At 62.7% G+C, this 26,180-nt stretch overlaps 4 protein-coding genes across 13 annotated transcripts; 1 reads left to right on the top strand and 3 right to left on the bottom strand.

Annotated features, from left to right (window-relative positions):
* Positions 1–83: 83 nt before the first annotated feature.
* Positions 84–8,039, bottom strand: SYTL4 (synaptotagmin like 4). 4 transcript variants are annotated; one of them, XM_074914978.1, is made up of 18 exons: positions 7,994–8,039; positions 7,075–7,215; positions 6,694–6,909; positions 6,070–6,179; positions 5,794–5,908; positions 5,523–5,630; positions 5,154–5,277; positions 4,961–5,051; positions 4,665–4,768; positions 4,489–4,575; positions 3,993–4,171; positions 3,699–3,801; positions 2,630–2,791; positions 1,746–1,851; positions 1,261–1,360; positions 557–765; positions 250–436; positions 84–114 (listed from the first exon to the last, which is right to left on the bottom strand). In XM_074914978.1, exons 2-17 carry the CDS (start codon positions 7,182–7,184, stop codon positions 294–296), a joined length of 2,067 nt encoding a protein of 688 aa, XP_074771079.1. In that variant the 5' UTR covers positions 7,185–7,215; positions 7,994–8,039; the 3' UTR covers positions 84–114; positions 250–293. The 4 variants fall into 4 exon arrangements, with proteins under 4 accessions (XP_074771079.1, XP_074771076.1, XP_074771078.1 ...); XM_074914975.1 differs by lacking the exon at positions 84–114 and having other exon boundaries at positions 161–436; XM_074914977.1 differs by lacking the exons at positions 84–114; positions 7,994–8,039 and adding an exon at positions 7,694–7,729 and having other exon boundaries at positions 161–436.
* Positions 8,040–8,980: 941 nt separating this feature from the next.
* TYW2 (tRNA wybutosine-synthesizing protein 2) lies at positions 8,981–12,835 on the bottom strand. The gene is made up of 8 exons (XM_074915075.1): positions 12,757–12,835; positions 11,939–12,128; positions 11,632–11,779; positions 11,364–11,553; positions 11,124–11,274; positions 10,937–11,046; positions 9,958–10,115; positions 8,981–9,885 (listed from the first exon to the last, which is right to left on the bottom strand). Exons 2-8 carry the CDS (start codon positions 12,007–12,009, stop codon positions 9,469–9,471), a joined length of 1,245 nt encoding a protein of 414 aa, XP_074771176.1. The 5' UTR covers positions 12,010–12,128; positions 12,757–12,835; the 3' UTR covers positions 8,981–9,468.
* A 26-nt stretch (positions 12,836–12,861) lies between these two features.
* CSTF2 (cleavage stimulation factor subunit 2) lies at positions 12,862–19,882 on the top strand. 4 transcript variants are annotated; one of them, XM_074915346.1, is made up of 15 exons: positions 12,862–12,964; positions 13,108–13,186; positions 13,908–14,077; positions 14,385–14,521; positions 14,639–14,758; positions 14,861–15,016; positions 15,196–15,268; positions 15,583–15,645; positions 16,930–16,989; positions 17,585–17,726; positions 18,092–18,243; positions 18,540–18,817; positions 19,177–19,302; positions 19,447–19,572; positions 19,699–19,882. In XM_074915346.1, the coding sequence occupies exons 1-14, from the start codon at positions 12,907–12,909 to the stop codon at positions 19,567–19,569; spliced, it is 1,737 nt and encodes a 578-aa protein (XP_074771447.1). In that variant the 5' UTR covers positions 12,862–12,906; the 3' UTR covers positions 19,570–19,572; positions 19,699–19,882. The 4 variants fall into 4 exon arrangements, with proteins under 4 accessions (XP_074771447.1, XP_074771446.1, XP_074771448.1 ...); XM_074915345.1 differs by having other exon boundaries at positions 15,145–15,268; XM_074915347.1 differs by lacking the exon at positions 16,930–16,989.
* Positions 19,883–20,624: 742 nt separating this feature from the next.
* Positions 20,625–25,311, bottom strand: NOX1 (NADPH oxidase 1). Of its 4 annotated transcripts, none has more exons than XM_074915141.1 (13): positions 25,196–25,311; positions 24,118–24,213; positions 23,635–23,745; positions 23,464–23,548; positions 23,240–23,385; positions 22,980–23,161; positions 22,626–22,764; positions 22,428–22,520; positions 22,023–22,258; positions 21,780–21,942; positions 21,506–21,652; positions 21,168–21,292; positions 20,625–21,011 (listed from the first exon to the last, which is right to left on the bottom strand). In XM_074915141.1, the coding sequence occupies exons 1-13, from the start codon at positions 25,238–25,240 to the stop codon at positions 20,885–20,887; spliced, it is 1,695 nt and encodes a 564-aa protein (XP_074771242.1). In that variant the 5' UTR covers positions 25,241–25,311; the 3' UTR covers positions 20,625–20,884. The 4 variants fall into 4 exon arrangements, with proteins under 4 accessions (XP_074771242.1, XP_074771243.1, XP_074771245.1 ...); XM_074915142.1 differs by having other exon boundaries at positions 24,118–24,209; positions 25,192–25,240; XM_074915144.1 differs by lacking the exon at positions 21,506–21,652 and having other exon boundaries at positions 24,118–24,209; positions 25,192–25,240.
* Between the last annotated feature and the right edge of the window lie 869 nt (positions 25,312–26,180).

Raw genomic sequence — 26,180 nt, 5'->3', positions numbered from 1 at the left:
GTGGGAAGAAGAATGAAAAGAAAAAACCCAACCACATTTCAAAGCATTTTGCCTGGGGGGAAAGAAGGGAGGGTCCACAAGGACTCCAGTTCAGCCTGAAATTTGGTGCAAAGCCTAAGACAAAAGGAAAACTCTTTAAAAGCAGCTAGGCCAAGAAGACTTTCTGCCCAAGCCTGTTTAGAGAAGGTCATGTTTATTAAAGTATAAGCACAAAAAAAAATAAAATCAACGCACATTTGGCAGCCTCACCAGGCCGTGCAGTGAATGCGGTTCCCGAGTCCTGGTGCTGCAGCCTACAACCTCAGCTTGGCCATGGTGGAGCGGAGCTGGAGCGTCCCCTCTGCCCACGAGCCCGGGTACTGACACATCTTCTGCCACAGGTTCAGCTCCTCACCCGTGGAGTCCATCCAGTCCACAGCCTGCCCATTGCTCATGCCTGGGAGAAAGGATGGATGTGGCCAGGAGTCACTGCCGGAGCACCCTCCTGCCTGCAGAGGGGCAGCCCCAAGCAAGGCTGCTTGTCCCCAGGGTTTGATGGGACCCCAAGGCTCCTCACCGTTGCCCACCCCGAGACGAACACCCCCAAGGAAGTCGTTGCTGGACAGTGGCTCCCGGTCCCAGACTGTCAGCTCCAGGCAGATGTGCTGCAGGTCCTCGGGGTTGACACCATTGTAGACAAAGGTGTGATTGTAATGAGGGTTCAGGGTCTTCTTCACCACAGGCGTCTTCCTCTTGGAGGCTTTGTTTTTGTGTGGCAGGAGGTAGCTGGGGGAAGCAGCCCCTTGGGTTAGCAACATGTGTGCCGCTGCCTTCCACCCCAGGGGCTGAGACACCTCAGCAGCACCCCAGGACCTGGCCTGGAGCCCACCTTCCCTGATATAGCTCAGAAAGAACGACCACGACAGTCTGTAAGGGGCTGGGTCTCTACCTCCTAAAAAGCTGCCCAGCAGACTGCAAGCAGTCTAAGGAGGGGAGAGGGGACGGAGTGGAACCTGCTCACTCCCAGCCATGCCGCCTGGTAAAGATGATTTGATGGCAGCTGGAGCCCTGCCCTGCACACAGTCTCCCACCACGACCTCTCAACCAGCTAAAACCGGGGAGAGCATTTGCTACTGGGAGCATCTTGTCTCTGGGCAGATGGTGACTTCCAGGGTCCCAACGCAGGCAGTGCAGTGCAGCTAGCAGAGAGACCCTTCCACCCGGGATGCAGCCAGGGAGGACAGTGCCTTCAGTGACCCCCTACCCAGTACCCACACTCACCCCTTGACAAAGCTGTCTGAGGTCCCCCCAGATTTGGCAGCTGTCAGGTTCTTGGCTTCTTTGATCCAGACCTGGAGCTCACCCCCTTCCCCTGTTTTGCCTGGAAAAAAAACAACACAGCAAGAATTAATCAACCTTCAACTTACACAACTGCAAACTTCTGGAAAGGTCCTGCTGAAGAGCCTTCATCACACAGACAGGTACAGATCCCCAGCTAGTATCTTCTCTTGCCTCCTCCCTGTCTGCTGAGGTGAAGGCAGACAATTGCTTCGTGCGTGACCTGATGGTCCAGCCTGGTCCAGTCCCAGGAAAGCACTGGGACCACTCAGCCAGCCTGAGGACAGCCAGGTCTGCCCTGACTCAGAGCAGCCTTGCAGAGGACAGGGCTGCAGTGGCACCACCCAAGAAACCCACCCAGACCCAGCTCGCCTGGCCCCGAGCAGGTCCCCCAGGCCACGGACTGATCCTGGAGCTCCAGCACTCACCCTTCCTGCCATTCCCAGCCCCATGGTGCTTGGAAGATGGGATGTACTTCATGGAGACAACCAGCTCCCCCTTGTACTGGTGGAGACCAGCAGCATCTGACACAATCTGCAGAGGGAAGACTTATCAAACACTGCTGGGGAGGCCAGAGCTGACATGGTGATGGCCTGGTCTGAAGGCAGCACCTCCCTGTGCTGGGCCAAAGGGCTGGGCTTCTCCCAGCAGTGGTTTAGCCAGGCACAAATGCCAGCAGACCCTCCCCAACATCACCAGGTCAGACTCAGACTCAGACTAGCTCCTTTGGGATCCCGCTTTAGCTCAGTCACCTCCCTTAGGAAACTCTTTAGGGGTTTGCGCGAGCTGCTTGATCCCCAGCAGTGCTGAGGCTGAGCCCACAGTACAAGTTAGTCTAGAGAATCACACTTAAGTCCAGCGGCAGAATCTGCTGCTGTCATCGAGCTGCATGAAGGCCCTCACTGCCTAGCTCTGCAACCCACAGCAGGATGTCCTGGCCAATTTCTATTTGGTTCCCTGAAGTGGGCTCCAATTCCTCCTGGCTGGGACAAGGAGCTGGGAAGAGCTGCTCCCTTGGAGCAAGCAGAATGAAAATACCTGATGGGGCAGAGACAAGTCCTGCAGCATCACATAGGGGACTTACTGAGGAGGAGAAGGGAAGCTAGGCTCAAGGCAGATCTGTCCTTTTTTACTACGACAGCACTGCTGTCTGCATCTGGGGTCATTTCTCCAAAGATCTGATTTGATACAAGCCTTTCAGCAGCTCTCAGCTGAGGTCTCTGCAGCCCCCAGCCCACTGAGGGCTACCCCCCTGGACAGGGCCAAGCAAGGGAGGCTGTAGGCAGCGGGGCTGGGGTGGCAGGGCCAGCACCTTGCCATGCAGGGGCAGAAACTCCTCCAGGTGACTCTCGAAGTTCCAGGTGTCCAGTGGGACGTCCACCTCCCCCAGGAATGTGTTGCGGCCAAAGCGATCATGGTGCCAGACAGAGAACTGTAGCGTCCTTGCAAGCAGCAGGGACTTGTTAATCTCGTACTAGGAAGAGAGACAGGGAAACCACTGGTGAGCAGGCAGTGCCAGGCTTGGCATACACCATCAGCCACAGCTCCCGAGAGGGAGAGGGGACAGGTTTGAGGAACAATGGATGCACGCAGGAGACTGTCTTCCTTTCCAAGGCTGCTGAAACCTCAAAGTGCTGGGGCAGTGGTGCAGGAGCCCGTGCTCTCCAGGCAAGTGGTCCTCAGAGCCCATGCAGAGCCAGGACCAGGACTCATGGCATCCAGCCACCCCACCCTGACCCACCACAAGCGAAGCTGCCAGCCCACCAAGCCTCAGGCGGTCAGAGTGCAAGACCTCAGCAAACCCAGGGCTGTGGGAGCCTGGAAGCCAAACCACAGTTCCCGTTTCCCTCCTGTCCGGAGAGCGTGTGACCTCGGTGATGTGCCGCTGGGCTCAGGGACAGAGCCAACCAGTCCCACCACCCCATGACGGCTGCAGCAGGGATGGTGAAGGGCAGCACTAAGTCCTGTCCTGGGCCCCAGAACTGCCTCTGCAGCCGTGCTGCCCTCCCTCCCACCACTGTAACCTGCCTACAATGCCCCAGGAGACTTCTCCGTGTAAAGCAACGTTCAGGGTAAGCAGAAGGCCCCAGCTCTGGGGGATGCACAGCAGCCAGGAACACAGCCTGTGACACACATACAGCTGCAGCTGTGCCTCCACCCCACCATGGCACCCGGGGCTTGACACCAGAGCCACATCAGAGCAGTGACCCAGCCTGGGAGTGGGTTTTTCCAGCTTTCACAGTGCAGTGTCTGGACAGCCCAGAGCCCCCATTTCAGGGTTTGGAGCCCATCCCTCCCCTGGTTTGCTCCAGCAGCATTTTCAAGGGGCTGCCCAGCCCCGCAGTGGGAAGCAGGCTGCACCCCAGCCCATCCCCGCTCACCTTCAGCAGCTCGTTGTACAGGGGGTTGATTGTGTTGCGTTTGATGGTTGTCTTGCGTTTCCCTTGCCGGGATCTGTCTGGCAGGAGGTAGGTCTTCACATACCTGAAGGGAGGAACAAAAAGCACCTTCACCAAGGTCTCCCCACAACTGGCCCCCCAAAGCTCCCCAGGGCAACCCCAGACCTTCTGCCTCATGAGGACCCCCCACTTACAGCTCCTGTCTCTGATGGGCACCCCGCAACCCAGCTGAGCCCCACTAGTAGTGCCAGCAGCCATCCCCCCGCCAGCTCTCACGGGTTGGAGCGTTTCTTGCCCTCGTCCCCATAGGCCAGCTGGCGACACTCCTTCACGTGAATGAACAAGGTCTGCGTCTTCTGCTCGTAGCTCAGGGAGAAGGAGATTCCGCCGGTGACCGCGACGTTGCCAAAGTCACCAGCCTCGCTGTAAATGCTGACCATGCTCCCCAGTGTGCTCTAGAAAACAACAGGACTGAGCCAGGGCAGCGATCTTTTGATGGTCCCTCTTCACCCTCAGCAAGCCCCTCTCACCCCTCCATGACTGGAGATGACTGCTGAGTGCCTCCTACCCACAAACAGGCTCCCTGGAAGAGAGCTGGGTCTCTGCATTTTGATTCCCTTCAAAGGGAGGAAGCCACCACACCCCAAGCTCTTGTCCTTGCACCCCAGGAGCTGCCCGCCCTGCCTCTCTCCCACCCAACCTGTCGGCACTGCCTTTCTCCATCATTTCTCCGTGCAGTGGAGCAGAGCATGGCCATGCTGCAGGGACTCACCGAGGAGGTGCCGCTGCGCATGCTGCCCCGGGCCACCCTCTGGCGATGGATCTCCACCAGGTTATCGATGTCCTCCTCCTCCTCCTCCTGCAAGGAGAGAGACAAGCCGCCTGCATGGGGAGCGGCAGGGCACGGCCGGCCAGGCAGTCGGCCCCGCAGCACACTCAGAGTCTCACCAGCTCCATGTTGAGGCCAGGGACCGACTTGCTCCTGTCCCCCAAAGAGCTGCCTTCCCCCACAAAGTCCTCCGGGCGCAGGTCGATCACCGACTTGGTGTAGTCTGCACAAGAGATGGTGAGGCAGGAGGCAGCGGCACGGTGCAGGACTAGCAAAGCCCTGCTGCTCCCTCAAGCAAGGGGCTGCCCCAGCCTCTCCCATCTGCACCAGAAGCCCACAACAGCACAGGGAGAAGCAGCCACCCCCTCCTTGCCATGTCGGCACCCAAACCCCATTGCACCCACGCAGCTCTCACCTGCAGGCCTCAGCACCCGCCGGGGATTCTTCTTAAATATTGTTTCGTGCTCATCCACCAAGGCGCCGGTGCGGCTCCCCACGGCGGCATCCTGGGATGGGAAGGTCCCTTCAGAGCAGGGCTGAGCACCCCACAGGGCTGCCAACCCTGTGCCCCAGGACAGGGCTGAGCCTGCCGAAGCAGTGGCACGCACCCGTCCGTCAGAGAACGCGTTTTTGGAGCGGAGAGGGAGGGTCAGGCTGGAGGCAGCAGATCCTGCTGGCGCAGCAACCTGCTTTCCATCTCTAAGAGGGGCAGCTCTCTCCAGGGAGTTACTCCTGCAAGAGGACACAGAAAGGTCTGTCCCAGGCCAAGAGCACAGCTGGGAGAGCAAGCACTGGCTGGGAAGCGCTGTCTCCCCACAAGCTCCCTGGAGCACCCCAGCCTGGGAGCAGAGGACCTGCCTGCCCAGGGACAGGTTTCAGCCCAGCCAGAGGAGTGAGCTCCCCTGCATTAGACTGAAAAAATACACTTGAGATGCAGGTCCTCTTGCCAAGGACAAGCCACCCAGGCAGCCCCTCACCTGCCCCCCACACCACTGGGACTAGGTTTGTAGCCATCCAGGCTCATGTTTTCCATGGACTCTGTGTCGCTTTTGCCATCCCGAGGATCTGAGGCATCCAGAAACAAACTGCAGACAAACAAAACCACAGGTATGTCCTGTTTGGCAAGGAAGCCTGTCTGAGAGAGAGCTTCTGCACCACCAATGATCCAAGCAAGGTGGCAGTGTCCCTCCCGTCCCTGCAGCAGGTGAGGGCTGGCACCCAGAGCAGGGGAGATGGCAGGATCCTCACCTGGGCCCTTCACGGCGTGCCGGGGGGCTCTGCTGCCGGGCTGCAGAGGAGCTTTTGGGCTCGCCAAACTGGGCTTTCTGGAGGAGGGTTTGTCCCACAGTCTCTCTTTTGCTGGCTGGAAGGAGAGAGGCATCAAGACAACCACTGCTTCAAGCCCATTGCCTGGAGCAGGAGCTGCTCCCAGCCAGCTCTACGCTGGGCAGAGGCATGCCAGAGAAAGTCAGAGCATCCCGGAGGGCCGGGCTGCGGGAGAAGACGTCGCTGTGACAACCCTACCTGCCGACCTGTGCCTCAGGGACAGCCTCACCATGTCACTGCCCAGCCGGTTGGCAAAGCGGTTGACTCTCTGGTCATAAAACCAGTCGCCCGTCGTCTTCTTCAGCTCGCTGCAGGGCAGAGGGGCAGCGGAGGTCAGTCAGGGGCAGCAGGGGACGGCTCCCTGCACCCCAACACCACCCTTGGTGCTGCCTCAGCCGAGGAGAACACAGGCCCAGTGGGCACGTTTGGCAGGTGGCTGAGCAGAGACGATGCACTGGGCAGTCAATGGGCCCGGCGACATCCCCAGCAAACACAGGAGCAAGATGATGTTTGTAGGGCAGAGGAAACCTGAAACACAGGCTGCACGAGGGGGACACAGGGGGATGCCAGAGTCAAGACACAGGGGGAAAAAAAGAGTTGTGTGGGCATGGAAGAGACCTAGGAGTGGGGCACGATCCAATTCTCCATCACCCAACCGTGGGTGCCCACCCCGGGAAGTGACAGCAGGGACAGCTGCCCCGCACTGGAGACCAGCTGGGGTAGGAAAGGTCAGCCACAGGGCATCGAGCTGGAGTGACTGGGCAGAAGAGGGGATAGGAAGAGCATGCAAAAAGTCCCTGTCACTTGTCCCCATGTACTCACGCCTCCTTGGAGCAGACTTTGCAGCGCCAGGAGCCGTTGGGGCCGTAGGAGCGGCAGTCCCGACACACCAAGTGGTTGCAGCCCCGGCAGGTGTTGGCCTTGGGGCTGATGCGGCCCAGGCTCTGCTGGCAGCGGGCACATGTCCGCTCGCTGTAGCGCTGGCTGCTCCGCTTGGCTCCCTTGCGCCGGATCTCCAGCAGCTCGTTCTTCAGGCGCCTGCTCAGACCCCAACACCGAGAGCCGTCAAACCGCGCCGGGGCCCCGGGGCCGGGGCAGAGCTGCCACCCCAGCCCCATCGCCGGCGTCCGTCCTCACCCCTCCAGCCCCTTCTAGAGCAAAGCAGAGAAACCAGCACCCCGCCTGGCGCAGGCACGTCCTCACCTGATCCTCCTCTCCTCTGCTTTGCGGAGCTCCTCGTCGCGCTGCAGCACTTGCAGGATCAAATCCCTCTCCGCGTCCGACAGGAACGACAGATCCACGGCCTCCGACATGGCTCGCCCTCGCCAGCAGCAGCCAGGAGTGCTGCAGGAGCACGCCGGGCGCTCAGCGCGGCCGCCCCGCCGGCCAGCACCCCGGCTCTGCGGGCGCCCCGCGCCCCGCACCCCGCGGCGTCCCCGCCGGCCCCCGCGGCCGCACCCACCGCGCAGCCACCGCCGCGGCCCTGCCCAGGGGCACGGCGCTGCCGCGGGCCGGGCTCTCGGCCGCCTGCCAGCCCCGCTGACCTCAGCCGGGGCTCCGTGGGACCGCGGCCGACGCCCAGCGCCCCCGGGGCACCCCCGGGGAGGAAGGAGCTGCCTCCGGCTGCTGCACCCACAGACGCACCCCGGGCTGCCCGAGCGGCTGGAGCGTGTCTGTGTCCCCCCGCTCCCTCCCCGCAGAGCAGCCGGGAGCAGGATCCGGCCCGGCGGCCGGTCCCCGACGGAGCCGGGCAGAGCCGCGCTCCCGGAGCACCCTCTCGGGGGTCTGCAGCCCCCCCGCTCCCCACCCGGGGCGGCGGTACCGGCGAGCCGGGAGACGGATGGCGGCTGGAAGCGGCCGCTGCCCAGCGCGGCGGGAGGGACCTTCCTGTCCCCGCAGCCGCGCCGCGCCCCGGCGTCGAGGAGGGGGGCGGCGGGCCGGGCCCCGGGCTCCGGGGCGGGGGGGTGGTCCAGGGCCACCGGGGCAGGGACATGCCGGCAGCCCCGCACCTGACCGGCTCCGGTGGCTCCCGGGATACCGCGACGCCGTCCCCTCGCCAGCAGAGAGAGAGAGAGAGAGAGACAGACAGACACACAGACACCCCCCCCGACCCCCCCGGTACCTGCAGCGGCTCCGGCCGGCGCCTCCCGGCAGCAGCGGGGGATGGGGAGGGGAGGGGGGGGGCAGTCGGTGCCTCCTCCTTAAAGGGGCCGCGCCCGCCGCACCTGCGGCACCGACGTGCGGGAGGCGGTGCCCGCCCCGTCCAACCCCCGCGCCGCACGGGACAGCAGCCCCTTCCCCCGGTCCTCCCGGGGTCAGCAGCGCCCCCACCCCCTACAGCGGTGTCCCCGGCCCCCGGGGCTGCTCCCCCGCCGCCCTACCCGGGAAAGCAGTTCCTCCCAAAGAGCACACACACGCCGGCACAAAGTCCACAGCCACCCGAACTGCTGGGATGCCCCCCCACAGCCACCCGAACTGCTGGGGTGCCCTCCCGGGGTGCCCAGCACGGCGGCGGGTGATGCGCGAGGCCCCAGCAGCACAGCCGGGGTGTCCTCCCAGCTCTGCCCACAGCGGAGAGCGGCCTTGCCGCAAGTCCTTGTCCTTCGCGGGCTGAGATACAGCCCACAGCAGCACAACTGTGAGCACATGTAGCAGGACGAGCCATGGGGCTCGCACCCGTGGGGAGGCAGCTTCTCGCCACGCAGGATGGCAGGGCCACGTGGGAGGCCAGCTGGGAGCAGCCCCAAAGCGAACACAAGGACGCGGCTCTGCCCCTGCTTTCGGCTGCACCCCGGGGCTCCCCACCGCAGGATGGGGACAGCCAGAGGCACCCAGCCCAGCGGGAGGGGACAGGACACCGACACGGAGGAGGAAACCCACGGAAACACCAAAGGGTCAGTGGGAGCTCCCTCCCCAGGCAGGGTTCTCTGCAACACGGGTACACACACAACGCTCAGGCAAGAGCGGCTGCAGGCAGAACGGAGGGCAGAGGACACAGGCAGAGGCTTCGGTCCCCAAGTCCCTCCACACGTCGCCCTGGGCCCCAGCCTCCCCAGGCCAGATCCCAATGCTTGCAGTGACGTTTACATTTTAACTGGACACCAACCAGAAAGGTGGGAAACATCCTTATTTTTGCAAAAGGTGAGAAGAAACTGAGATGAACAGACCCATTTCCAGTACAATAAAAAAACCACGTTGGTAAACATAAGTACAAAGCCTGGCTTCGACTCGCTGAAATGAGGCTCGTGGGAATCTGAGGTTTGCTAAGCCCGTGGCTCTCTCCTGTGTCAAAATGGGGCTGCAAGTTCCACTGAGTGTCCAAGATCTGGGCAGCGACAGGCAGAGGTGGGGCAGGACTCAGGGCACCCTCAGGCCCAGCTCACCCCATCCTCAGCTCTTGGAGGGAACCTCCTGCTCCCGTGGGAGCGAATCCCTCGGTGCCCAGGGAGAGGCACTGCTGGGCCCTGCTGCCGCCTGGGAACGAGGGGCCACGAAGCACATCCAGGCTGGCAGCAGGCAGTGGTAGCACCTCCTGGCCACCGATGCTGAAGGCCAGCATTTCATGCGAGCTGGAGCCACGCTGGGGCCTGTGGCTTGTTAGGCGGGCGGCGTCGGCCGGCACTCGAGGTCCAGCACAAGGTGATGCACGTGGGGCGCGTAGGACTTCACTGCCTGGATGTGCAGGATGCTGGTGCGCCACGGCTGCTCATGCAGCTCTGCCAGCAGCCCCTGGATCTGTGCCGCCGTGGCTTCAGCCCACCTCTGCCACTCGGGCCTGATCCTGACCCCCGGCGTCCCCTTCCCGCGGTCCTCCGCTGGGTGCTGCGCCTCTGGAGACCCTGGCTCAGCCCGCAGCTGCGGCGGGGCTGGCACGGGGAGAGTCTCCACGTTGTGGTGGATGTGGAGAACCCCCCCCGTGTCCTTCTTCAGGACGCGGCAGGCCACCGGCCAGCCTTCCTCCGAGCTGGGAATCAGCCCCAGGTTCACCCGGTCCGCTACGTCCCGCAGCTCCAGCTGGAAGGAGAGGGGACGTGAGGGGGGCGGCGCGGGGGGCCGGGGGGCCCGCGGCCAGGCAGCACCGCTCACCTGTCGGCTGTCCCCATGGTGGACGCGGCAGCGGTCCTGCACGCCATTCAGCACCAGGTTCCTCCGCAGGGCCTCCACGGCGTGGCCGTTCCACTCGCAGGCGTGGGCAAAGGCGGCCGCCGCGTGAACCAGGTACGGCAGCGTGAAATAGCCGATGCCTGGGGGCAGGAGGAGGCAGCGGCTGAGGGCAGGGTCCGGGGGTCCACGGTCCGCCCCAGAGGCAGGGCGGGCTGTGGGCAGACTGCCACCACAGCTCTCTGAATCTGCTTTGCTCTGGGTGGGAACAAGCCCAGATGCTGGGAAAATGGAAATTCATCCCTCCCTACTCTGCAAAAGCAGAATCTGTCTTGAAAAATGTTTACAGAGGAACTTATTTTACCTTCAGTCTTTGGCCATTAGCTTGAGACCTGCCCTGCCCTGCTTCCACTCTGTACAGAAGTGCCCAGAGTACCATTTATTTTAATTAGTTCAGAGCAGTTTAGTGAGTGCTACATCCTTGGTGTGTGACACAAATTGGAAGCACTAACTTCCCTAAGCACAAAACAGCGGCTCTCTTGACATGCAAACCCCTGATGTGATCTCCCCAGTCATCTCACAGCACAGGACACTTCAGTTAGTGCCAGCCTGCCATGAAAACACATCAGAACAGGATCAACACATCTATGGGAGCTTTTCAGAAACAATACTGAGGAAAAATCAATCCCTGGATCCAAATGATTTCCTGTGATCAGCACTAGGTACAGAGCAGTGTTCTGCAGAGCCTAAGCACAAGGTCATCCTAAGTGTCCAAAGGCAACAGGAGCACAGGAGGGACAGCAGTGCCAGGTCAGCTGAGGGCTCACAGATGGGGCAGGAGCTCTAAGCCTGGATATTTTTCCAGTCCAGGTTAGAAATGATGTTTCACATCCACCTGGATGGCATCGGTATCTGCATCACTGCTCTCTGCCTGCCCTGCCAAACCCTCCATCGTCCCTGTTACCTGCATAGAGATCCACCAAAACCTCCCCGGAGCAGGGCAGTGAGGCCACTCGCAGCTTCTCCGTGATGTTGCCCGGTGAGAACATGCACTTGGTCACGTCAAACGTGTACCTGGGAGACACCGCCAACGTGGTAAGGGAAGCCCCTTCCCCGCACCGTCCGCATCCTGCACGGCAGCTCCTGCCTACCTGATCCCATTGTCCACGTGCTCTACCCAGCCATCCTGGCCCAGCAGCAGGGTGACGCTGGGGGACCGTATCCCATCTGGCAACACCCGTCCTCGCCTGGCCACCCGCTGGGCACCCAGAGCCAAGGCCACCGTCTCCCAGAGAGCTGGACCTGCAACACACCCATCCCAGGAGCTTTGGGACAGGCCGGGGCAGCTCTGCAGGCAGGATCTGGGCAGGCAGACCCCCACTTCCTCTTACCCAGCTTCTCCCACGGCGCAGCCCTGAAGCTGTCCTCGCTCAGCAGGACCAGGTCCCCGTGCCGCTGCCAGGAGCGGGGCACGTCACGCTCCAGCTCCTCCGACCAGCTCTGGCCCAGCAGCCGCCGCAGCTGGTCCCGCAGCTTCTGGGCGGGTGTCTGCCGGCGGGCTGCCCTGGAGGGGACGGGGTCCTGCGGGAGGGATGTGGCATACGGGGCTGAGACACCACCGCCCCATGCTGGGACTCAGGGAAGGGGGGTTCTCCCAACCTGGATCCGGACCAGCCCACAGGGCATCTCCCGGGGCAGCCGCAGCTGGGAGAGCTTCTCCTCCAGCACTGGCAGGGCCACGCGTCCCCCTGGCACCTCCTGCAGCCGGTAGCGCCCATCCAGGAGCTGCTCTTCTTCCAAATGCTTCCTGCGAGGCCAAGACACAGTCAGGCCCTCCCCAGATCCACAGCCCACCCACCACAGGGAAGAGACCCCCACCATGTGCAGGGCCAGCCCTGTGAGCTCTTCTCCCTACCTGCACCCTGCCAGAACAGCCGCAGGGCCCCCATTCCCCCGGCCAGCTCACCTGAGGCGCTGGGCGAACCGCAGCTCCGTGGCCAGCGCAGGGACAGGGATGGGGACATCCCTGGCCTCCATCCTGCCAAGCCCCAGGACGGAGGAACATCACCAGCTGGCAGGGACGTGTCCACCTGGCAGGCGGGCACGGGGGCTCCGGCTCACAAGGGACAGGAGGGACCCAGGGCCTGTGGGGGTCCCTGGCACCACCATGATGGGGGCATCAGAGTCCCAGCAAACCCCCGGAGCAGGGGGCTGGATGCCCACCCTGGGATGACCAGGTAGGGTGCCTGGGGGAGCGGGGTGCCCTGGGGGTGGTGTCCCAGGGGATGGGGTATTTTGGGGTGAGGGATGGGGTGCTCCACTCAGTGGGGTGCCAGACTACGGGATACCTCAGGGATGGGGTGCCCAGGGACTGGGGGGAGGAGGAGCCCGAGTGACGGGGTGTGTCTGGGGATGGGGTGCCCGGGGGTGGGTGGAAGGGGCGCCCAAGGGATGGGGTGGATGGGGAGTGGGGGACGCTGGGGGTGAGGTGTCCCGGGGTATGGGGTGACCCGGGGGATTAGGGGGAGGGGGTGCCCGAGGATGGGGTCCCTTAGGGAATGGAGTACCCTAAGAGTGGAGTGCCCGAGTGAGGGGGTGGGAAACCCGGGGGACAGCGCCTCAGGGCCAGCGCCCGGGACCGCACACCCGAGGCCGCGGGCCTGCCCCGGCAGCCGGCACCTCATAGCCCGAGAAGGGCTCCCCAAGGAGCCGGCACCCCCCGACCGGGGTCCCGGCTGCCCCCACCCCGTTCCCCGTTCCCCGTTCCCCGTTCCCCGCTCCTACCGGGCGCAGGCTACAGCGGCGCGGCCCCGTGTTTCCCGCCGGGGCGGTTTCCCCATCGCGCCGCCGCCATGTTTGTTGCGGGCGGAAGCGGAAGCGGGCGGACGGTGTCGGGCGAGGGACCGGAAGCGGCGGCGCGGCCCGTGAGGCGGGATGGCGGGGCTGTCGGTGCGGGACCCCGCCGTGGACCGCTCCTTGCGCTCCGTCTTCGGTGAGCGCCGCGGGGACGGGCGGGACCGAGGGTAGAGCCGAGTGGGGCGGACGGGCCGGCCGAGCTCTCCCCGCCGCTCGGGGCCGGTATCCGCTCAGCCCTCGGCCTCCGCGCTGACCGCGGCCGCCGCCTCTCTTCCACAGTGGGGAACATCCCGTACGAAGCCACAGAGGAGCAGCTGAAGGACATCTTCTCAGAGGTTGGGCCTGTGGTCAGCTTTAGGTGAGAATGGCTGCCGGTTTCCCCCTCCCCGGTCTCCCGGGCAGGTGTGGCCCCGGGCCCCGCGGTGGCGTGGGGCTGTGCGTGGCCGGGCCGTGCAGAACCGGCCTTCCCACGGGTGGGAGCAGAGCGGCTTCTGGGGGGGTGGTGAGGCCGTGGCAGCTGTGCTTGGGCTGCGGGGCGCTTAGATCCAGTGCCGAGGTCACCGGGAGATGTGGAGCGTGATGGCCCGAGCACAGCAGCGCGGACGTGGGCCCGCTGCTCCGGGCTGGGGGCAGCTGCCCTGCTGTGGCGCGGGCTGGTAACTCCTCAGGTCCTGATCAGGCTTTGTGCAGAGTGCCCCAATCGATCCCAGGGCCTCTGCGGGAACGCTTTCCTGCCTTGGCAGCAGGCGTCAGAGAGCTCTCAATGAAGAGCTTGGGAGCTCTAGGAGCAGCCGGTCCAGTCCTGTGCCCCCAGGAGCTGCCTTCGCGGGGGCACAGAAAGCACACTGACGGCCTTCCGGGACACCAGAGCTTTGGGAATACCTATCCACCAGGATCCAGGAGGCCTTTTGGCTCTGGCTAAGGGCCGACTGTTGCGTGCCTTCACTCTGCTCCCTGGTGCTCCTGTGTGGTGTACCCCAGTAGCCCCCTCCTGAGTGATGGGCAGCCATGGGTGCTGCGTGCTGCTCGATGCCTGCTCTGCCCTCAGCAGCGGTGGTTCTCTCCCCCTCCTTGTGCAGGCTGGTGTATGACAGGGAGACAGGAAAGCCAAAGGGCTATGGCTTCTGTGAGTACCAAGACCAGGAGACGGCCCTCAGTGCCATGCGGAACCTGAACGGGCGAGAGTTCAGTGGGAGGGCCCTGCGTGTCGACAACGCGGCCAGCGAGAAGAACAAGGAGGAGCTGAAGAGTGAGTCTGAGTTTTGTGGTGGAGAGCGCACAGATGTTGTGCTGGCCTGCCCTTTTCAGCGTTACAAAGCGCACCTCTTCTGCGAGGCTGCCGAGGTGGAGACCTCACGGAGCTGACCTGCTCCAAGCGATGTAGCAAGTAGTTTTACAGAGGGGTGTGTGGGCTCAGCTCTTTGTTTTCTCTCCCGGACAGTCTCCCTGTTTGCACTGCCTCCCCTTCCCCATAACGGAGTGGTGCTTCCCTTCTGAGGAGCCAGTTAAAAACAGATAGTTGTTGTTGCTGTACGAGGTCACAAACTCTGTTGCAGGCTTGGGCACAGGTGCACCCATCATAGAGTCACCTTATGGGGACCCTGTCAATCCTGAAGATGCCCCCGAGTCCATCAGCCGGGCAGTAGCCAGCCTGCCGCCCGAGCAGATGTTTGAACTGATGAAGCAGATGAAGGTGGGTGAAGCAGAGAGCTGCACTCTCTGTGTGAGCACAGCTTCTACCACTGCTGCCTGTGCCCTCGCAGCCTCTGTTACGGCTTGCCAGAGCTCTGATCTGCCTGTGTCTTCTCAGCTGTGTGTCCAGAACAGCCCCCAGGAAGCCAGGAACATGCTGCTCCAGAACCCCCAGCTGGCTTACGCCCTGCTGCAGGCCCAGGTGGTCATGAGGATCGTCGACCCGGAGATCGCGCTGGTTTGTCCCTTGCTGCCTCGTCCGGGGTCGGTGGGATATCGGTGGCAGCCTGTTGTGGAGGGAGGGTGGAAGAGAACTCCCTTCTCTTTTTTCTGCCCCTAGAAAATCCTGCATCGCCAGACCAGTGTACCTCCTCTGATCCCAGGCAACCAGCAGCCGGTGCCAGGGCCAGGGCCTGGACCGGGACCAGGGCCTGGGCCAGGGCCAAATGCCCAGCTGAACCCGCAGAATACCCCCTCGTCCCAGCCACAGCCCATAGTAAGAGCCTGCACGATGCACGTGCTGTGCGGGGCAGAGACGGGCATTGCCAGCTCCAGCTCTCCCAGCTGGGGCACGCGTGCCTGGGTGCTGGGGCTTCCCTGAGGTCCGGATTCTCTCCTGGGTAGGGTGGGATGCACGTAAACGGCGCTCCTCCTCTGATGCAGCCACCCATGCAGGGAGGAGTGCCAGCCCCGGGACAGATGGCAGCCCCTGTGCAGGGCCCGGGCCCCGGCCCCATGGCTCCAGGAGGTGAGTGTGTGGGTTTTGGCTGAACGGTGTCCTGGGCACGTGGGTCCTGCAGACAGCCCCTCTCTACTTGTCCCCTAACCAAAGGGCTTGGCCCTGTGAGAGCACATAGTCCTGTACTGTATCTTGTGGTTGTGGCTGCTGGCAGCAGCGGTCTGGAAAGTTGGCTTATCTCTGTGGGGGCCCCACAGCAAGAAAATAAACCTCCAGTGCTCCCCCAGGAGCTGGGGGGTGGGGAGGTATTTGGGGCCAAAGGAATCAGTTAGTGGTGCAGGGATGTCTGAGAAGGGATCTGAACTCTGCTTGTTCCCTCTCAGGTGGGATGCAGCCGCAGGTTGGGATGCCGGGTGGAGGGCCTGTCCCCTTGGAGCGTGGACAAGGTAAAACAGACATGAGTTAGTGCTGTGTGTCACGTCGGCCTCGCTCCGGCGGGGGCCCAGGCCACGGGTGCTGAGCAGGGCTGCGCCAAGAGCCCCTTCCAGCTACCCGCAGCCTCACCGTCCCTGCATCGGGGGCAGCTCCCGCAGCACCGGGCTGCGCTCGGGTTGGTTCGCTTAGGCGCAAGGCTGTGGTAGCAGCTCTCCTGCTTGCAGGGCCCCGGCCCACACACCGCTTTGCTCCCAGTTTGTTCTGCGCCGTGTTGTGCAGACGTGCTCTGGAAGCCAGGAGAGCTGCCGGTCCCTGCAGAGCCCTGCCAAGCGGGACGTGCCTGTGTTTTCCATCTCTCTGTGAGCCCGTGTCTGTCCCTGTGCTTGTGCGGGCAGGCAGAGCTTGCTCTTTTCTGGTCTCTGTCCTGCTCCTTTGCTGCCTGGGTGCTGGGAAGCAGCTTGTCCTGCCGCCGCGTCTGTCACCCGGTGCTCCCTGTGCCATGCCCGGCAGAGGGAGCTGGCCCTTCGCTTTTGCTTGCGACAGTGAGTGCGAGGCTTGGCAGGGAATTTCCCGGTGAGTGATGGCATGGCTTTCCCTCTGCAGGCACGGTCTGTATGGCCCAGCCCCGGAGCCGGATTCCTTACGGTTCACACGTTGCATGGCCACCCCTTCGAGCCGTGTGCCGGGGTTAGCACAACCAAGGCGTTCCTGTTCTCCCAGTAATAAGGCACACAGGCAGTTGACACCCCTATTGCCTGGACTTGAATCATAGGCCTTGTTTCAGGAACATGGCAAACCTGTTCTGAGATCCTCTGGTCTTAGGTACTTAGGAGCAGCTGACTTTCATTTTCTTTGGGGTGGGCACTGCCTTCCTGAGCGCAACCCCGTAGTTCTTGGCACCCGGAAGTTTTTGGAGAGCGGACAGAAAGCCGGCACTGGGGAGTGCCATGGGAAGCCGTGGGCAGGAGCTGGCTGGCTGTGCGCTGTGGGGCGCAGCGTGGCCCCACAGAAGGCCGATTCTCTTGGCAGGATGTCCTCCTGCCCTGCACGTTCACGTGGTGAGTGAGGGAAGGGCCGTGCCAAAGCTGGCTGTCACGCCTGTGGTGACAGAGGTAGCGTTTATGAGAGAGAGGTTGATAGACCTGCAGCATGCAGCATCTTCTCCGTAGGTTTTACGCGGGACTTCAGGGAGTGGAGGTGATCCTGCAGGCAGCACTGTCCCCAAGGCTGAGTGCATGTGTGCATACACTATTTACGTGTCTGCTCTTCTCCCTCTTTTCCTGCTGCTTGCCCAGGGAACCTGCAGCTCTCGCCCGTGGGACCTGCCAGGCCTGCGTCTATCGAACGCGTTCAAGGTATCCCGGCACCTGCCAGCTCCCTCCTCCCATGGAGCTCGTTGTGGAGTGTGCAGAGAGCAGCTTTCACCCCGCTATGCTCAGGGCCAGGGACTGGCAGAGTTAAGAGGAGGAGGAGGCAGGATTTCCCCTGGGGCCAGAGGAGCGAAAAGGCTAGTACTGTGCACAGAGAGCCACCAGTGGAAAAGGAGAGCCCGCTTGGAGAGGGCCTTTTCCTCGGATCCAGCCCCCTTTGACACCTCAGTACCAGGAACTTGCCAGGTCTTGCTTTGCTCCTGGCCCCACATCAGCACGGGGCTTGTAGGGATCGCCCCGGGGACACCCCACACTTGGTTTGGCCACCTGGTGCCGTAAGGAGCCTGAGGCAGAGCCAGACAGAGAAAGAGGGATAAAATCAGCAGCCAGGGAAGGGGCTTTGGTGCGTTCTGGCCTTGAGCAAGGGGCTGCCTCCCCGGCGGTCAGCACGGCCCAACCGCCTGCGCACCGGGGAGCAGTGAGGCCGCCCTGAACCCCAGCCCCGAGAGCGCTGGGGGACAGCCTCGGCGCGACACTGGTGATGCAGATCCTCACGAGCTCTTGTGTGTCTCCCTGGCAGTGCCCATGCCAGATCCGAGGGCCCCTATGCAGCGTGGACCTCTACCTGCTAGTGGCCCGCCGCCCCGAGGCCTTTTGGGAGATGCCCCGAATGACCCTCGCGGAGGGACCCTGCTCTCAGTCACTGGAGAAGTGGAGCCCAGGTGAGGGGAGAGGGAAGGAGAGGAGCCCTTGGCACTGTCCCCTGCCCAAGGGTGACCTCTCGCTGAGGACAGGGATGGCACCAGCCTTCCGGGAGTCACCGCTGCCTGGTCGGAGGCCTGGGTGCTGCCGACCGCGGGGGCTGGCCTGTTTCCCCGGGGACGGGGCATCCCCGGGGTGATGGCAGCAGCCCTGTGGCACGGGGCCGACAGCACCCGTCCCTGTGCCAGCCTCGCCCTCCTCCCCTGCGGCCGGCTTCGGGGGCAATCCCAGCGCTCTGCCCAGACCGTGCCAAGCCAGCGTCTGATTCACACTCTCTCGCTTTTTCTCCTCCTCCTGCTTTGCTCTCTTCGTCTCTCTGCGTCAGAGGTTACCTTGGGCCGCCCCACCAGGGAGCCCCTATGCACCATATGCCTGGTCATGACAGCCGTGGCCCCCCCCATGAGATGAGGGGGGGACCCATGGGAGAACCCCGACCACTGATGGGAGAGCCGCGGGGGCCCTTGATGGATGCTCGAGGTGAGAGAGGGGGCATGAAATAACGGGTGGCTTAAAGCGTACAGACAGGAAGGCAGAGTGGAGCCCGCTGCCCCAACGTGAGATGTAGGAAGGGGGTTTGGGCAGTGAAACCACCAACTCCAGGGCAAGGAGGGACAATCCCATGGGGCAAGGGACTTCCTCCAGGCATGTCCCCTCTGCCCCCAGCCCTGCACCATCCAGGCGTTTGCCTCCCAGACAAAGGAGGCAGCGGGCTCGCTCCCACGCTCCTTGCTGCGCTGCTCCCTTCAACAGCTTGCCTTGTCTTTCCTCTGCAGTCGGAAGAGATCCCCGAGGGCTGGAGCCACGAGGTTTGGAGCCGCGAGGGCTGGAGCCCCGGGTGATGGAGGCGCGAGCCCTGGAGGCACGAGGCCTGGAGCCACGGGTCCTGGAGCCACGAGTGCTGGAAGCCAGGGCCATGGAGGCCAGAGTCATGGAGCCCCGGGGCCTGGAGCCTCGAGGGCCTGGTCCCAACCCGCGTGGCCCCATGCCTGGTGGGATACAGGGCCCTGGGCCACTTAACATGGGAGCAAGTGGCCCACAGGGGCCTCGCCAGGTACACATGATGCCTCTGCTCAGCCAGTTGGGCACAAAGGGTGTCTTGTAGATCGGGGCTGGGCAGGGGGGTGTGGCTGCAGCTAGAGAGGGGAGCATGTCCCACAGAGCAGCACTGCCCATCTGCTGGGGACAGGACAAGGCTCAGGCCTCTCTCCACCTCTTCCTGATGAGGAAGGAGAGCAGGAATTGGAGGGAGAGGAGAGCACATAAAATGCATGGTAGCCTGTCTCTCTTTGTGCTCAGGTATCTTGAGGCTGGCTGTGAGGGCATCCATCTGACGATCTGCTTTGTGTTCCTGTATTTGTGTGGTTGAGTCCAGAGACCCCTTGGTCCTTACCCCTTGTCTCATGCCCGCAGGTTCCTAACATGGCAGGGGCAGGCATGCAGGGAGGAGGCATTCCTGGGGCAGGGGTCCAAGGAGCTGGCCAGCCCGGAGGCTTTAGCCCTGGACAGAGCCAGGTCACCCCTCAGGATCACGAGAAGGTGAGAGGACAAAAGGGAAAGGGTGAGACAGCAGGAGCAGCACTTCCAACGTGCCTTACTGCCATGGGGACAGCCCCTTCCTGGCTCCGGTAACCTGTGGCTGCTCTGGCAGAGCACGTCTCTGATTCCCCCCTCTCCCCACAGGCCGCCCTGATCATGCAGGTTCTGCAGCTGACAGCGGACCAGATCGCCATGCTGCCCCCGGAGCAACGGCAGAGCATCCTTATTCTAAAGGAGCAAATCCAGAAATCCACGGGGGCACCCTGACAGGTGACGTCCTTAACCCGGCCTCGGCCTGTGCCTGCTCCCCACTAGTATATCAGGGAGCTGCTCTGGGTGGGGCTCTACGCTGCTTTTCCTCTCCAGGCCGGGGCTCACTCCTCCCTCTCCTCACAGCCCTGGCAGGCGCGTGGTGGAGATGCCGGCCACTGGACAGTGGGAGCTGCTTCCCGTTGCCATCTGAGCTGATGCTGCGTGTTGGGAGAGTTTTCTCCCCTCCACACACGACATTTTGCCCTCCCATTCATACTTTTTTCTGTGTGTATATTTTATGGTGTTTGAAATAAAGTGGGAGGAGGGTTTGAGTAAAGCCATGTCTCCAGCTGCCTTGTTTGGTCGCTCGTGGAGTCCGGAGTGGGACTGTTGGGTTCTGGGAGCAGTCTGGCCTGGCTCCAGGCTAGTCTAACCCACTCGCCTTCCTCCCTTCTCCCCAGCACCAGGGCAAGGTCTGCACATGGGTTTTCTTACGTGCGGTGCTGTTCGCAGCTGTTCTCAGGGGCGTAAGGAAAGGGCAGGCCAGGGAGCTCGGTTTTCTGTCCCTGCTGACCAGGCAGGAGGGGCTCCGTATCTGATTGCTGTATCGCTTACCACGCCGACCTGCTCCGGGAGGGTGGGTTTTTTCTTTCTTCTCTGCATATACTTGAGCAGAATTTGTGCCTTTGCCTGAGCTGCATTTGAAGTCGGCCTGTGTGCTGGTGTGTGCCTGGCGGGCAGTGCAGGCTGGCTCTGGGCAGTGGCAGCGAGCCCCCATGGCCAGGAGGTGCCTTACCCTGCACCCCAGTGGGTTTGCTATGAACCACCTTTTTTATTACAGCCCTACAGGGGGCAGAGCAGGCTCCCTTCGTACCTGTACAGACCAAGTCACCACGATGGCTTTTATAGCAAAGGAAAGCATGTTTAATTTACCCTTTTAGGCTGAGGACTGTTTAAACTCAGAGGGGCCTGTCTGGCCCCCCGTTCCCGCTCGGCGTGCCCGCGGGCCGGCCCCATCCCCATCCTGTGGTTCTGCCCAGCCTGCTGGGCGCTCCCGCTGCTCCAGCAGCGTCACCGCAGCACCTGCCTCTGGTTTCTCGATGGGGGCCCGCTCCCACCACGAGGACCTATTGTAGACCAGGCCAAGAAGGCAGCAGTCTTTGAACCTGGAGTTTCTCCCGGAGAAGGATGAGCTTGCCGAGTCTCACCGGGCTTCAGTTTGTGCACCCTCCAGCAGACGTTTATCCCTGGCCCCCAAGACCTCTGTTGTGGGGGGTGAGGCGAGACCAGCAGGGTCCCCTGTCCGCTGGGGTCCCAGCCTGGCTTCTGCTTAGAAGTTCTCCTTGTTGAAGTAGAACTTGACCTTCCTGGGGTCCAGGCTGGAGTGCTGGTGGCAAAACTTCTGCAGGCTCTTTGCCAAGGCCCCTGGCCCACAGAGGAACACGCCAACCACTGATCTGCACACAGCAACGCAGGGAAAAGTGATCTAAGAGCTTTATGGGGTCCTTACAACCTGTGGGGCACCAGCATGCCCCTCAAAGCCAGCGCTGGGTGCCAGGGAGGAGGGGGTGCCTCTGAGCTCCGGCACCTCAGACCCCGTGCCCAGCTCTCACCTGGGGTGGGCTGCAGCCACCGCCGCAAACTCGCTGTTCCACATGGGCCGCCCGAAGATGGTTTTGTGCCTGAGGCCCGTCACCGTGTCTGTAGGGGTGTCGAAGCGGAGCGCCACGTTGTTGGCCTGGGCAGAGCAGGGACTGTGAGGGCTCCGGCCGCCACCCGTGAGCCCACCTCCAGTCTCTCACCGCAGAGGAGCATCCACCTCTGATGCCCACCACACGCCGCTCCCAGACTTGCTGCTGCAAAGCCGTTGACGTGCTTGCCCCACCTCTCCCGCCTGCCTCGGCCACCCCGTGTGCCCCCTTGCTGCCATGCCTGCCCGTGGTAGACTCACGATGCTGGTGTCCCAGCCAGTGAGGAAGAGCCTGTAGGTGAGGAAATCCGCCTTGCCCGACTCGGCCATCTTCTGCTCCAGTGAGGCAAGCAGGTCATTGAACCAAGCGAAGGCTCCCGTGTCCCGGCAGAGCCAGTAGAAGTAGATCTGGGATGCAGAGGGAGAGGGGTTGCTCAAGGTGGAGCAGAGCGGGAGGGGTGGAAGGATTCAAAGTTGAGGACTGGGGACCCCAGCATGGAGAAACCCATGGCTGGGCCCGTGGGGCACCCCATACCTTCTTGGTCTTGAGGGTCTGGTCAGCCTGCTGGAACTTGTACCAGATGGACTTCAGGATGGAGGCGAAGGGGGTGACGCCAATGCCCGCTCCCACCAGCATGGCCACCTCGTACTGGAACACATCTTCGCTGGCTGTGCCGAAGGGGCCGTCCACCTCGATCCTGGCCGAGGGAGAGCCTGGGTGAGAGGTACGGACTCCCCAGACCCCCGAGATGGTCTGTTCAGGTGCTCCTCAGCCTACCTGGGCATCTCTGGATTCTGCTGCTGGAAAGTGTCAATGAGACGCTCTGTCCAGTCACCGGCCGCCCGGATATGGATGGAGAAGAAGTCCTCCTCGGGCGCCGAGGTGAGGGTAAAAGGGTGCCACTCCAGCAGGGAGATGGCGGGGCAGTTGACAAAGATGTACTGTCCCACCTCCATGCGGAAGCCCTTCTTCTGCATCTGCAGCTCCAGCACGCGGGCAGGGTGCATGACCACCTGTGGGGCAGGGACGGGGCTCAGCACCCCGCCTGGCTCCTGTCCCCGGGCAAGGGGCTTGGGCAGTGGCCCCTGCCCGCCTCCCCACGACCACCCCGGCAGGGAGCTGCGGCACCGGTGGCTGCGAGGGAAGGAACTGGCAGCTGTCACAGGCTCCTCCACCGCCCACCTTGGTGACAACCACCTTCTGCTGCGCACGCCAGACCCGAAGGATCCGCTCAAAGATGTAGAGGAGGACAGGGGCCAGAACCCACTTCCAGGACTGCAGGGATGGAGGAGAGCAAAGGGTTGGGGAGGGCCAGGGCTGGAGCATCCCAATGGCAAGAGAAGAGCTTCTCCCCCCACAGCCATCCCGCTGCTGCCCTACCTCGGCGGGGATGCTCCCGAACTCGGGGTATTTGCAGCAGTCATGGCTGCAGTCCTCTTCCTTCTGCGTGAGATACTGGGCACAGCGATGGGGGTGCACTTTCTCCATGCTCTCCTCCGTCTGCCCGCGCACCAGCCCGCTGTGGGGAGGCCAGGGATGAGCCCAGGGGCCAGCTCCTGCCCCCTGCCCCTGAGGCCAGCTGGGCTAGCCAGCCCTGGGAACAGGGAGCCCACACCCCCACTGAACCTTCTCCAGGGCCGTATTGCTCCCCGGGGCAAGCAGAGCTGCCACACTGGGGGCCTGCGGCCGCTGCCCCTTGCTGTCCTGCCTTTGGGGAGCGGTGGGGATCCTTACGCGATGCCGTGGATGACGAGACCAGCAAAGTAGATGAGGAAGAGGTGGTGCGTGTACCAGAAAACCTCGAAGTAGTTCCTGCGGATGAACTCGGTGGAGGATGTGACCATGAGGATGAGCGCCAGCGTGATGATGACCCCTGTCAGCCCCGGGATGGTGGTGAAGGCCACGTACTCCACAGTCTGCAGGGGCGGCAGGAGGGGTTAGGGAGGCAGGGGACAGGCGGTGGCAGGGGGATGGATGCTGGGGCCCACGCTCACCGTCTGGTTGGAGTGGATGGGGTTCAGCCACTTGTCGCTGCCCTGCAGGTGCATCTTGGAGAGGACGGCGGGGAGGCTGCGGTCAGTGGCTTGCTGGCTGTGGTTGTAGCGCTCCAGGTTGAAAAGGTGGGCGATGGTGTGCACAGCTGGGCAAGGGACAGGCAAGTCACCCACCTGGCCACCTCCTGGTCCCCCCTGTGCCCCAGCCCAGCGCGGGGCTGTACCTGTGAGCAGGGCCAGCGTGTAGGCCACCAGCTTGTGGAAGGTGAGGTTGTGGTCCAGCTGCTTTCGCAGAGTCCGCCTGCAGCACTGCGGGGAGAGGTGGTGGTGTCAGGCCGAGGGCAGGCATGCGGACAGGGACAGCCACACTGGCTGTGCTGCCATGGGGCACTCACCAAGCAGGTCCCACGGAGGAAGGAGAGGAGGTTGCGGCAGACAGGCAGCAGGATCAGCATGCTGTTGAAGTTGAGGCACTTGGCGGATGCTCGTGCCCATGCCAAGGCAGACTGGGGAGAGGAAGGGGGGTGAGCACCGCTGCCACGTGTCACAGATGGGGTATGTCTGCCTACAGCCGCACTGAGCCCCATGGCTCTGCCAAGCATGGTGCTGTGCCAGGACTGGGACAGGCCAGGCAATGCTGGGGACTGGGAGGGAGTGATGCTGGACTGGGCTGGGGACTTGGAGGGGGTGATATCGGGCTGGGACAAGACAGGGACTAAGATGGACAGGCACGGAGCAATGCTGAGCTGGGGACTGGGATGGGGTGACAGCAGGCTGAAAGAGGGCAGGACAAGGAGGAGACATGGGGTGCTGCAACCCCCACTCCACTGCAGGAGGGCTCCGAGGGACAGGCAGGGTGCTGTGGGGGAGCATCTTACCCCAAGGATGGCCCTGGTGTAGAAATACCGTTCGTCCCGGTCAAAGAACAGAAAGTAGTATGTGAAGAGGAAGATGTTGATGCCCAGCCAGGCTGCCTGTGGGGGAAAGCCGCAGCCTCATGAGAGACCCCAGCCCCCTCACCCCACAGCACTCGGGTGCGGGTGCAGCCAGAGGCCATCAGGGCAGCACATCCCCCCTGCTTCCTTATGATCTGCAGCAGCACGCACAAGGCTGGGACACGGGTCCAAAGGTGGGGAGAGGTGTGGGAGTCTTGCAAAATAACTGTCTTGTCACCCACGGCCCTGTGCATCACCCACACACGAGGAAGGAGGAAAGGCAGGTGCAGGCAACGCCTGCACAGCGGGAGTGCAGAGACACAGGGTGGTCAAGGCTGGCGGGGCAGACTCTGGGAGGAGGAAATTTCACAGGGATCGGGCTCACTCATCCTCTGCCTAACCCTGCTGCACCCCACACTGGCCCCTCTCACAGCCATCCACTTTTCGCAGAGCTCCCAAAACTACTCTCCCTCGCTTTTGTGGTTTTTGCTTTAAAAAGTAATTTTAAAAAATCAAAATAATCCGACTTTCTGCAAATCCCTATTTTCCCATACATTAGCAGCTCCTCTCGCAGCAGAGCAGCCGGCACTGTGCCGGCCGAGCACGCCCCGTTACCCCAGAGATGCCACAGCACCGCACCAGCAGATCGTCCTCACCCCGGCGTGGGCTCTCACGGGAGCCTCCTGCTCTCACGTGGGGACAAGAGGGACAGAGGAGGTTCCCAGCCAAAGCAGAGGCAATTTTAGGTTTTGCAGCAGAATCACCCCTTTTCTTTGAGTCGTGTTTCCCTTAAAACTTCGGTTTTCCAAACCTCATCCCTCTGCTGCCCACCTGGGCTTTGCAAGTTGGCTGGGCAGGGGGGGTGCTTGTCTCTCCCTGCAGCCCAGCACCAGGACAGCACATCAGCCCCCCTTTCCCCCACAACCCCCCAGGATCATGCCCAGACCGTGCCCCCCCATAACCTCCCCTCATTGCCCTGGCCCCTCCCAGCAGATTGAGCCCCCCAGCCCCACACACTCACGAGGACAGCAGCAGAGAACCAGTGGTTGACCAGCCAGTTGCCCATGGTGCAACGTCCCCGTGCCTGCCTGCCGCTGCCTGCCGCTGCCCGCCCGACGTTTTATGGAGGCAGCAGGCGGTGCGGCAGCCCCAGCCACGGGAACGGCACCGCAGGGACTTTCCCCGGAAAAACCTTTGAGGAAATGCTGGGCAGTTTCAAAGGACACCTTCCAGGAAGGCAGGGCTGACCCCATTGACCAGCCCCAAAACTGGCCCCCCGGACTGGCTGGGCATGGCCCCACACTGAGGGTCCCCCACAGCCCCACGGCTGGGCGCTGCAGGACATCAGGCTGCTCCTCTTGGTTGTTTGCAGTACTTGGGGACAGAAATGGGCTCTTTTTAAGGTAGGAATTTCCTGGTGGGAGAAAGTCGTGGAGGGTCCGTCCTGTGCCTGGCTCAGCTGATTTGCCATTCTCCAGCCTCCCTCACTGTCCCTGTTTTACAAGAAAACCACCACAGGAGGAGAAGCATCCCGGTTCCAGGACCTGTCCCATGGATCCACTCCAGGGCAGGTGACTTAAGAGTGAGTACCAGCAGTGCTGCACCTCCGTGGGCATCCCAGGGGTGCTGCACACCCTCAGCCTGGCACCCAGCACCCTCCAAACTGAGCTGACCCCACAAATCGGTGATGGTCACACTCCTGATTTGGGTCAGAATGCCTGGGTCCCTTCAGCATCCCTGCTGCTCTGCCAGCCACCCTTCCTCTTCTGCCTGCCCTCAGCGGTGCCCAGCGCTCCTGCTGGGAACAGGAACCAGTGCCAGGGCCTCGAGCCTGGAGGAACAGGTTGGGCAGGATTGCTCCTTGATGGCAAGCTGGGTTGGTCCTGGCCCACAGCCATGGCTGACAGAGGTGCAGGACGAGGCTGGCCCCCCTCCCGCCATGCTCCTGCATTTTACCGGCTCCATTGTGGGGCTCCCACCAATCCCCATTTCCCGCTGGTGCAGCC

This window comes from Athene noctua, chromosome 11, assembly GCF_965140245.1.
Source record: "Athene noctua chromosome 11, bAthNoc1.hap1.1, whole genome shotgun sequence".
In the NCBI taxonomy this organism is placed as follows: domain Eukaryota; kingdom Metazoa; phylum Chordata; class Aves; order Strigiformes; family Strigidae; genus Athene; species Athene noctua.
This window is presented reverse-complemented; position numbering and strand designations above follow the sequence as displayed.

Excerpts from the sequence above, each read along its gene's own strand:
- SYTL4 (XM_074914978.1), bottom strand. The coding sequence starts at position 7,184 with ATGTCGGAGGCCGTGGATCTGTCGTTCCTGTCGGACGCGGAGAGGGAT. Across the intron at positions 766-1,260 it reads TCAGACAGCTTTGTCAAGGG|CTACCTCCTGCCACACAAAA; the intron begins GTGAGTGTGGGT and ends TGCTTCCCCCAG. Across the intron at positions 437-556 it reads TCGTCTCGGGGTGGGCAACG|GCATGAGCAATGGGCAGGCT; the intron begins GTGAGGAGCCTT and ends CCTTTCTCCCAG.
- TYW2 (XM_074915075.1), bottom strand. The coding sequence starts at position 12,009 with ATGGAGGCCAGGGATGTCCCCATCCCTGTCCCTGCGCTGGCCACGGAG. Across the intron at positions 11,780-11,938 it reads CGGTTCGCCCAGCGCCTCAG|GAAGCATTTGGAAGAAGAGC; the intron begins GTGAGCTGGCCG and ends TTGGCCTCGCAG. Across the intron at positions 9,886-9,957 it reads ACCATGGGGACAGCCGACAG|CTGGAGCTGCGGGACGTAGC; the intron begins GTGAGCGGTGCT and ends CTCTCCTTCCAG.
- CSTF2 (XM_074915345.1), top strand. The coding sequence starts at position 12,907 with ATGGCGGGGCTGTCGGTGCGGGACCCCGCCGTGGACCGCTCCTTGCGC. Across the intron at positions 15,269-15,582 it reads CGGCCCCATGGCTCCAGGAG|GTGGGATGCAGCCGCAGGTT; the intron begins GTGAGTGTGTGG and ends GTTCCCTCTCAG. Across the intron at positions 18,244-18,539 it reads GCCCTTGATGGATGCTCGAG|TCGGAAGAGATCCCCGAGGG; the intron begins GTGAGAGAGGGG and ends TTTCCTCTGCAG.
- NOX1 (XM_074915141.1), bottom strand. The coding sequence starts at position 25,240 with ATGGGCAACTGGCTGGTCAACCACTGGTTCTCTGCTGCTGTCCTC. Across the intron at positions 23,162-23,239 it reads CCATCCACTCCAACCAGACG|ACTGTGGAGTACGTGGCCTT; the intron begins GTGAGCGTGGGC and ends CCGCCCCTGCAG. Across the intron at positions 22,521-22,625 it reads TCGGGAGCATCCCCGCCGAG|TCCTGGAAGTGGGTTCTGGC; the intron begins GTAGGGCAGCAG and ends CCATCCCTGCAG.